Genomic DNA, 10,000 nt, shown 5'->3' with positions numbered 1-10,000 from the left:
GAGGGCCCACTGTGGTCAGACGTCAGCGACTGGGGTCGTACCGTGCGCGGGCATAAAAGAGCTTAAGGAAGCAGCTGCTGCTGAAATCAACAGGGAGGACAAACAGATGTACAAATAATACACACACACACACACACACACACTGCACCCAGCTGTACCAAACACATCAACACGTCCACACAGTGACACCGTTCCATCCAAATATTTACTGAGAGACCAAGATTAGCATTGAGAAAAAAATGCATAAAATAAAAAGTACATCACACATTTACTGTCTCACTTTTACATGCATAGGACACAGACAAGAAACACACACACACACACACACACACACACGGACACAGAAATAAACTATTCTAAATAACTCAGAGTTAAAAACGCTCTATCGTTTCTATGCTTGCGTTATTTCCTTATTAACACGTTTTGCTTATTGTACTTTGCCTTCTGTAATTACTGTCATCATTGAAGTAAATTTCTGGACCAGAATCGATGGTTTCGTGTGGTCATTCCCTCTAAGTAAAATCTGATGATGGCTGTGTAAATACCACAAGTGTGTCGAGTGCCTGTAAGCAAGCAATAGCAAAAACACATTTTATTCAACTCAGGTTTTTTTCAATTCAATTTTATTTGTATAGCGTGTTTTACAATCAAAGCAGCTTTGTCTCAAAGCAGTTTTATAGCGATCAGTGCCTAAACCTCCCAGTGAGCAAGCCCAAGGCGACAGCAGCAAGAAAAAACTCCCTAACGCAGTGAAGAGGAGGAAGAAACCTTGGGAGGAACCAAGACTCAACAGGGGGAGCCCATCCTCCTCTGGTCAGCACATAAAATAGACATTCACAGTGTGAAGAGAGAGAGTAGTTGCTTACAGAAGAGGTTACAGAGCAGTAATTCCTCCCCCTGGCGTTAGAAAATGGTGTTTTTCACATGTGTATGAGAGTCGGCGAGACACAGAAGGGACTTCTATTTTGGCATAATCTTATCCCGTCCTTACCGGAAAGAGGAGACTCATTCCAGTATTTTCAACGGAAGTAGATAACACGTATTTTTAAGAAGCTGCTTTCAGAGCTTACTGCAAACATGGTGAGTATTTAACGCGTGCCTTTACTAATTATGTTACATTTGAATGGATTCATTATTTTTTCAGAATTTTAAGGATATCAACCAGTTTGAGACTTGAATATATGCTATTAATACTAGCTAGCTTGATACCACCCAGTTTTCTAACAGCGACATTCATTCAAACGATCTTTTACTTGATATGGAAAGTACGGCAAACATGCAATTAAACTGTTATTCGCAGCACAGCCTTCAGATTGTGATATTTCGAGGACAGTGTATTTTAAACGTACAAACTAGCCAATCATAGTAGCGTACTATTGTTAGCCAGCTTCGAAACGCCCGAGTATTGAGCTAACTTGGTCTCTAGGTATTCTGTAATGATAATGTGCCTGTGATTAAATCTTGTTCGAAAAGGCAACAATTTCACAACGCGAATTATTTATTTTTAACACTGGGTTCAACGCGTTTGTGCTGCTTTCTTGATTTCCAAGTATCCACATGCTGAACATTTTTCAAAATGTTGCCTGAAAGTTCAGCCTGGTGGTGAATCAAATAGCTGGTCAGTTACGTTATCTCAATAATAAAGAAATCACTCACGTAGACGTATAATATTCATGTCTTGCTATTCAGTCGCACACCATTCTACTGGTCCAGCCCACGAAGAGACCAGAGGGGAGAACATATGCCGACTACGAGTCTGTCAATGAATGCATGGAAGGTGAGCTCACTCGAATTGTATAGCTAGTCGGTGGAGGAATTAGACCTATACGCAGTCACGGAATAATTGAAACGATCCTGTGTTTGTTGGACTAATTTCATAGGTGTGTGTAAGATGTATGAGGAACATTTGAAGAGGATGAATCCTAACAGCCCGTCCATTACTTACGACATCAGTCAGCTGTTTGATTTTGTCGACGACCTAGCTGACCTCAGTTGCCTGGTGTAAGTAGTAACTAAAGATATGCATGATGTTCTTAGTTTAAACAAAACAAACTTGCAATGCAATGAGATCAACATTTAAATGGAACTGTAGAAATAAATATCTCCTAGGTGACGTCTAAATCCAGCAAGACGGACTTCTGCTGGCTAAACGAGCCCTTTTATTTACAGATCTCTTGATTTGCCTCAACAGGTATCGAGCAGACACACAGACGTACCAGCCCTACAACAAAGACTGGATCAAAGAGAAGATCTATGTCTTACTGAGACGTCAGGCCCAACAGGCTGGGAAATAGGGACTTAGTTGGGGGCAGGGTCTAATAAAGAGGGGATGGTATGTACAGGTGCTCTCCGTAAGAACTCTCTCTCTCTCTCTCTCTCTGTCACTCTTTTTGTAAACAAATGTTTTATCAACCTTACCTGGAACACGCTGGAGGGTCGTTTGTGCACAGGAAAGGAGAGCTCAATGAAGGAGCGACGTGGTTTAATGTAGTACGTGTTAGTCTGGCAAAGTTTGATTTGCTCCATCAGCCCAGCTGTAGCATCAGGAAAAAAAAACCCTTGGGAGGTGCACCTAGGTGTAGGAGAGACTTCAGTAAATAAAATGTGAATATTTAATTACAGCTCACCCTTTTGTTTTGATGGGAGGACAAAATAGATTTTAGGAAAATGGGATGGGGTACTTATGTCATTTTTATTGAGCTTGTTTTATGGCCATTTTGCTATGATATGGCAATATTTTTTGTTTGTTTGTTTTTGGTCATATATGCATGGGTTATTGGTTATGTTAAATGTGTGTTTTGATTCCATAGTAGAGGTTACATGTAGTTTAATTTTGTCATTCATGAGCCATGAGTCACACTGACGTAAATGTACTACTTCCCTCTCTGACAACTGATCTGAAATCAGTAGATAAAGAGTGATTGCTAAAATCCTTAGTACTTTTGATACAGTTACATTGTCTTTATTGTGGTTTTATTTCTTTTGGAAATGTGTGTTTTTTTATTTCTTGTCTAACCCCACACTCAATATAAAGTAGGACACTGAGAAAATGGAATTTTCATCGATTTGAATTGTACCAAGACCCTCCTACACTGTTACTGAAGGAGGTGTTTTTTTTGTTTGTTTTTGTTTTTTTTGGGGGGGGGGGGCGCTTATTGAAACGCTATTTCAATGGATGTAGGAGTTTGTTATAAATCCTCTTCTTGTTTCATTTTAAGTGTAAGCATACTGCGCATTTTATTATTATGTTTTTCCTAAGCTGAGTTCAAATTTCAATTCCTGGTTGTTTTGGTTGTCACTATGGTGTAAATAAAACGGTCTGTTAACTGAGTTCGTTGTCAACGTCGAGTTTGTAAATAATGCAACGAATATATATTTATATTTTATTTATATATATAATCTCATTTATCTCTTGTGTTTTTCTGGCTCACGCGGAATTACGGTAACCTTGTATTTTCTGTAATTTGTACTTAAAATAAAACTTTATAGTTTTATGTCGTCAAAACACCCAGTAAAAAAACGATTACTTTTCACTGGGTGATGCTTAGATCTTTTGAATACCGAACTGTACTGTGTCTTTAAATTGTGGCGGGCTGCCCCTGTTGCTGCAGCATTGGAAACCCCGTACTGACTTTCTGAGGGGACCCAAGATGGCTGAATTCTCACAGTGGGGCTAGTTAATTGCTAAAGTAAGATGCGGCGATTTCGTTGTGCACAACTGTAAACGTTGAATTTTACTGTGCAGGAGCGCGAAACGATCACACCTATTCGATCCGTTGTATTTCGAAATGTTCATCTCTGTGTGAGGAGAGAGGCTGGTCCCTCCGCGGCCCTTAGCCAGAACATGGCGGAACACTTGAACAAAATATAGCTAGCTAGCTAATAAGCTAGCTTATTATGAAAACATTGATAGGGTAAAGGCTTCGTACACAGTTTCACCCATCGAGCTCGTTTATTATGGTTAAATAAAGGTATCGGTACGTTTTGTAATTATTTTCACTGCAAGGTTGAACATTTTTCGTAGTCAGAATGTGTAACGCAGGCAGGTAGTTCGCTAGCTGACTTGCTAGGAAAGCTAGCTAGCCAGCTGGGTGCACTGGTCGTAGCACCGAGCTGAAGTGAAAGGGCACCCGTGCAAAATATTTCTCGTCGTGCTCTGAATGTTATCTTTCTCTCTCAAGCTTCTTTCGCATTGTGCATTGAAACTGGTGACTTATCTGTCACCGAGGTCCATTTTCTTCAATAAAACTACCTACGTTTTCTTGCAAACGCTTACACTGGCCAGTAGTAGTGAAACCTTTCATCTGTGCGAGACTCACAGGTTTGTGTAGTACACATAGTCCGCCACATAACATTAACTTCCTGACAACAGGTGGGCAGCAAATGTAACTAATCTGTTTGATCAGTGTTTGTCGCGATATATCCGAATCATTTCTGTAAGAGCTGTGCATGGTGGTTAGGCTGTGAGGAAGTGAAATTATACTTAACAAACGAGTGAACCGTCGACTTCACCTGCAAGGATGACCGACACCCGGCGACGAGTGAAGGTGTATACTTTGAATGAAGATCGACAATGGGACGACCGGGGTACCGGGCATGTATCGTCCGGTTATGTCGAGAGACTTAAAGGCATGTCTCTTTTGGTGCGCGCAGAAAGCGATGGTAAGTTTGTCTGTTTTATTAATTAATTGCGGTATATCTTTAGTATATGTCAAATTCCTAACGGCTGGTATTGCTGGTGTGTTTTCAAACACTCGCGCCAATCCAGTCAGTCAGCTCTTCGGCAGATAAGAAGATTGATTGGAACGATTTTTATTGCAGAATCCATATTGCTTTCAGTAAGGTGTACGAGACTCGGTTTGACTTTCATTATTAACAATGTAACACATAGTCGTGCATACGTCACTTTGTCCCAAATAAATAAACGCATATTTGCGAATTCTGTCGTCGATACCTAAGTCTTTATGCATGAGTTAATTATTGTTCCTGTCTGGTAAGAACACAGTGTTCAGCTCATAAAAACTCACCCGCTCTCCTGTTCTTTGCAGGTTCTCTGCTGCTCGAGTCAAAAATCAACCCCAATACAGCTTATCAGAAACAGCAGGTGAGTTCACGCTCTCATTACAATTACAGTTAGCTGCCAAAGTAATGGAAACCTACCAATAAACTACAGATGCAAAGTATCTTGAAAGCAGGTGCCTTGAGAGCAGGTGTCGTTGCTGAATGAATGAAGCAGTTGACATTTCACCTTGTGTAGGTTTATGTATGTGGAGGCTGAATACGTCTACAGTATTTTGGTTACAGGGGTCAGAGAAACATGCCTTTGTGACTTGATTGGGCACTTTGCTTGCTATGATCCGAGACCACAGACTGGCAGCTTCACGAAACAGTTGGAGGAGAAGTTCTTATGTAGGGATATTATGGTTGTGTTGCAGTACATAAGCCCACTGCTACAGCGAAAAATGCATTTTTTGGAGTAAAGTAGTGCAAGGAACATTGATAGCGGTTTAATGAGTATTGGAGAAATCAAAAATAAAAGAAAGTCATATTCTCAGACAAGTTATCATTCACCCTCTTGTCAACAAACAGACCAACACGTGCATGGCAAAAGAAACCTAAAACCTCTGGATCCTAGCTGCTTCTGGCTGTTCTGTTGTGATGTCGGGTGCGTTCTCCTGGAAAGGTTTAGGTCTGGTTAACTCCTCATAAGGCAGTGTAAAAGATTCTTACTACAAAACCTCGGCCTGTGAACACGTTGGTCCAGTTGTGTCCACTGTCTCTTACAGTACGACAGTGCTTCCATCCACAGGGCAAGACGGGTCATCGAAGGGTTTAATGGACAGGGAAGCTATGGAGATTGTACGTAGTGGCCATCCCAGTCAACAAATCTTAATGTTCCACACTTATGAGATGTTGAAGCGTAGAACAGCTTTGACTGTTACCATGGAGAAAAACACACCAAACGATAGAATTTCTCATGGAAGCATGTCGGTGAACCCTTTTTAATAGAGGTCTATACATTTGTGGAATCTGCGCTGTTCTGATGATGTGTGGTGGGCCAGCGTGCCTCTTTGTTGCCGTTTCCTTTATTTGGGCAATTGCCTGTATCTGACCTTTCACATTCAGACTTCGTCTTACGTAATGATCGAGATGTTTGCAAGTTATTGTCCAAGTGTGTCAAGTCAGATACACTGCGCTGGCTGTGAACCGGGCTGTCCTTGGCCAAGCCTCTGTGAAAACAAACCATACTGTCAAAACAGTACAGTACAGCGTGGTTTTTGCCGGCGACTGTGCGGCTTTGTCTATTTATGGTAAACAAGCCCCACCCCCCCTTCTTTCATTTGTCTTGCAGGACACGTTGATAGTCTGGTCTGAGGCAGAGAACTATGATCTGGCCCTCAGCTTCCAGGAGAAGGCGGGATGTGATGAGATCTGGGAGAAGATATGTCAAGTGAGTCTGTCTCCGTCTATTGTCGTCTACTGAGACGTGAGGCAGTAATCAGGCATTTTCATCTTGCATTCTTAATTACCGTCAGTCATATAAAAGGCTTCGTACCTTCATTAAAAAAAAAAAAAAAAGAGATCAAAGTTAATTTTTGTGCATGTTTTCACCATGTTTACCGAATCTAAAGTTGTCTAAAATGTGTCTGTAAAATGTGTCTGCTCATGTCTGCTTGTGCCTCTCGCTCAAAATGTGTGTCTTTGTGTGTTTGTCTTGTCTTTGCCCATCTGTGTTTGTCATCAGGTCCAGGGTAAGGATCCCTCCGTGGATATAACGCAGGAGCTGATAGACGAATCTGAGGAGGAGAGGTTCGACGACATGTCCTCCCCAGGTCTGGAGCTACCTCCTTGCGAACTCTCCCGGCTCGAGGAGGTGGCGGAGCTAGTGGCCTCCTCCCTCCCCTCGCCGCTCCGCCGCGAGAAACTGGCCCTTGCCCTGGAGAACGAGGGCTACATCCGGAAGCTTCTGGAACTTTTCCGCGTCTGCGAAGACCTGGAGAACCGCGAGGGCCTGCATCACCTCTACGACATCATCAAAGGTATCTTTCTCCTCAACCGCACGGCGCTCTTCGAGGTCATGTTTTCCGAGGAGTGCATCATGGACGTGATTGGGTGCCTGGAGTTCGACCCGGCCCTCCCTCAGCCGAGGAGGCACCGGGAGTTCCTCACCACCACGGCACGCTTCAAGGAGGTCATCCCCATTTCCGACCCAGAGCTGAGGCAGAAGATTCATCAGACGTACCGGGTCCAGTACATCCAGGACATGGTCCTGCCCACGCCATCTGTGTTCGAGGAGAACATGCTCTCCACCCTGCACTCCTTCATCTTCTTCAACAAGGTGGAGATCGTCGGCATGCTGCAGGTGAGGTTGCCCGAGGAGCGTGAGGAGTGTCGCACTCAAAGTCACTCTGTGACCTTGAAGAGAGACGTCGATGCTCGCGTGTGAAATGAAAGGATTTGAAACCTTAAAAAAAACAATAAGGGTCTTAGTTTTAGTGAAGAGGAGTGTCGTAAGGTTTGTGAATGTGTTGCGAACGAACACTGTTTAAAAATGAAATATTGCGAAAATGTTGCATACGCGCTCACGCACGCGTACCACCACGGCGGAGGTCAGTTCTTCTTAACAGAATAAGAGCTACTTTCCTGTGACAGACTTATCGAGAAAACATGTGGAAAAGTTCGGCTAGAGGCAACGTAGTGGTAGGCGCGGAGAGTGTTAGTCACTTTTAAAGGACACACTCCAAACCAGCATGTTTTAAATGGCAAACACAGGGTTTTGTAATAAAAACTTGACTAAGCAGAGACTTAATGAGGCAAGACAAAAGCGTTGTTGTTTCCAAAATCTGGGATTAAAAATCTGTGCATTTAAACTACTTGACTGAGAGATTAACTTGGATTGCGACCGGATTTCATTTGTTAACGTTGTAAAGCAGGGCCACACAGTTTTTCTTGGTATGGCAGTTGTTACAGCCTCTACTGTAACATGGTATGATCCAAAAACGGAGCGCGATCAGTGTTGTTACAGACCCAATTAGTCATGATCTGACTCAGAGAGAGTGTGTGTGTGTGTGTGTGTTTGTTTATGTGTTGAAAATGTTGTGCAGTCTTTTGTTTTCGCAGCGGAGAAACCTTCCTCCCACTGCCTCTCCTACTCAGCAGAATGTTTTGAATGGAAAGCTGGTGTGTGCGTGTGCGTGTGTGTGTACACGCATACATGTGCGTGTGTGTGTGTGTGTGTGTGTGTGTGTGTGAGCAAGTGTTTGGGCGAGTATATGTCTTCCCGTGCGTGGTGCACGTATGTGTTTGCATGTATCGGGCATGAGCGCCTGCGTGTTGGTGTTTGCGGTAATCGGCATGCAGATGATGACGGATCTCCACACACCACACAATAAAATTCCGTTAGCATCATTGTCACGGTCATATATATATATTTTTTTAAAAAAACGAACACTCATTTTGCGGTTTGGTTCGAAGTTGCCCATATGCTGACCGTCAGAAGGAGATGCGCTTTTTTTTTATTTTCAGTTGCAGAATGACAAACAACCGTCATCACTCCTGCTCCAGTCGGGTGAACTACACACATCTGGTCTGAGATACGCCTGTGTTTTGAAGGAGGCTGACTGGCTGTTTTTAGTACAGTTAGGGCTAGATACTGCTGGGATGTCTCTTACTCTCAGTGACAAAGAGTTCTTGATATGAACAAACTGTTGTGAATGCAAAAAAACCCCTGTGAAACCGTTTTATGGCAATATAAAGACAACATGTAGGCTAATGTCAGTTAAAAAGAACGCACGCACACACATTGTACAAATCCAGGCAGTGACTAGTTTGTTTTGCATCTTAGTACAGTTATTCAAACACAGCTCTTCACAGTGAATAATGGTCAAGGTGATTATGACGTCCTGCTGATTTTTGCATGCCCGTGTCCACGGTAAAAATCGGCTTTTGAGTAAGTGTGGAGGGCAGAAAGGGCAGCAGGACTCTGGTTTACCTCGAGACACCTCCTGACCTCGGTGTCATCGTCCCGCTCACGCAGTCCACTCAGCCCTCCCTGCGCTCTGTCTAAAACGCCCGTTTCTTTGGATCCGATTCCAAAGACAGCAGTGGTCTGAAGTAGTTTGGTTCCTTTCCTGGGAGAGCCATAGTTTCTGTGTACAGGGAAGATGAAGTTGTAGAGTGTTTTGGGGTCCATTCTGTTGATGTTGGAAGAATGGTAATGATAATTAAGAAGATGACTCTGTGTGTGTTTGTGTGCGTGTTGACGAGGTCATGAGTGGAGGGTGACCTCTGCGACATTCGTGTTTCTCCTCTGTTTGTGTTTGTTCGTTGGGTTTAAGTGCCGACGAGACAGATTCTGAGAGTGACACAGAAACGGATGGAATTGTCGGAGGTAAATGTCAAAGCGAGAGTAGTTGACTTTACGCTAAACAAACGTGTGAACCGTCGATGTCACCCGCGAGGACGACCGACACCCGGCGATGAGCGAAGGCGTGTCCTCTGAATGAAGATGTATTAGCGTTGTTAAGATGAACATTGCCGTCGTGAAAAGCTGTGCGTTGCATGAGAACGGTATGTGGATTTGATACCATGCTCTGCTTTCCCTGTGTGTGAGTTAATCTCTCACTGATGGAGTTACAAGGAATTGCAGTGCCTTTGTAAAAAAAAAAGAGAAATGGTTAAGTCAAATTGAAATTTTCAGTCAAACAGCTCTGTGTCAGGCACGATGGATCAGGAGCAGGATCTTCGTCCTTCGGTTGGATTGTAGTCTCTCGTCAAAACCCGTGACGTTAGAGATCGGGGCGATGTTTTAATAAGGGAGTTTCCAGACCTCCGAAACCGCGTTTCAGAATCGCCTCTTTTAGCGCGGTTGTACGGAGCCCAGCCTCACGTTTCTCACGTGGGTTTGTGCTCAGACATTGTGATTTCTGCCTCCTGTAATTCAGATCAGTGAAGGGGAGTGCGGTTGTGTGTGGGGGGGGTGCTGGTGGTTTGGTTTCCA

General features: G+C 43.4%; 3 protein-coding genes across 5 annotated transcripts in view; all 3 read left to right on the top strand.

Moving 5' to 3' along the window:
* paplnb (papilin b, proteoglycan-like sulfated glycoprotein) overlaps nt 1–56 on the top strand; it is a 6,257-nt gene extending 6,201 nt beyond the window's left edge. The window contains exon 13 of the mRNA XM_030770846.1: nt 1–56. This exon is cut by the window's left edge and continues 220 nt beyond it. Within this exon, the coding sequence (XP_030626706.1) occupies nt 1–56 (56 nt within the window).
* A 979-nt stretch (nt 57–1,035) lies between these two features.
* On the top strand, nt 1,036–3,330 carry erh (ERH mRNA splicing and mitosis factor). The gene is made up of 4 exons (XM_030771995.1): nt 1,036–1,080; nt 1,690–1,777; nt 1,881–2,001; nt 2,192–3,330. Exons 1-4 carry the CDS (start codon nt 1,078–1,080, stop codon nt 2,292–2,294), a joined length of 315 nt encoding a protein of 104 aa, XP_030627855.1. The 5' UTR covers nt 1,036–1,077; the 3' UTR covers nt 2,295–3,330.
* Nucleotides 3,331–3,653: 323 nt separating this feature from the next.
* Nucleotides 3,654–10,000, top strand: part of smek1 (SMEK homolog 1, suppressor of mek1 (Dictyostelium)) — a 16,353-nt gene continuing 10,006 nt past the window's right edge. For 2 of the 3 annotated variants that reach the window (XM_030771112.1, XM_030771111.1), the window contains exons 1-4: nt 3,654–4,662; nt 5,049–5,104; nt 6,353–6,451; nt 6,746–7,363. In XM_030771112.1, coding sequence (XP_030626972.1) covers nt 4,521–4,662; nt 5,049–5,104; nt 6,353–6,451; nt 6,746–7,363 — 915 coding nt within the window. In that variant the 5' untranslated portion in view covers nt 3,654–4,520. The remainder of the gene's footprint in view (nt 4,663–5,048; nt 5,105–6,352; nt 6,452–6,745; nt 7,364–10,000) is intronic. The other variant, XM_030771114.1, reaches the window with a different exon arrangement.

This window comes from Chanos chanos, chromosome 4 (genome assembly GCF_902362185.1).
Source record: "Chanos chanos chromosome 4, fChaCha1.1, whole genome shotgun sequence".
In the NCBI taxonomy this organism is placed as follows: Eukaryota; Metazoa; Chordata; class Actinopteri; order Gonorynchiformes; family Chanidae; genus Chanos; species Chanos chanos.
The sequence above is the reverse complement of the archived record's forward strand: the minus strand, read 5'-3'. Positions and strand labels throughout refer to the sequence as shown.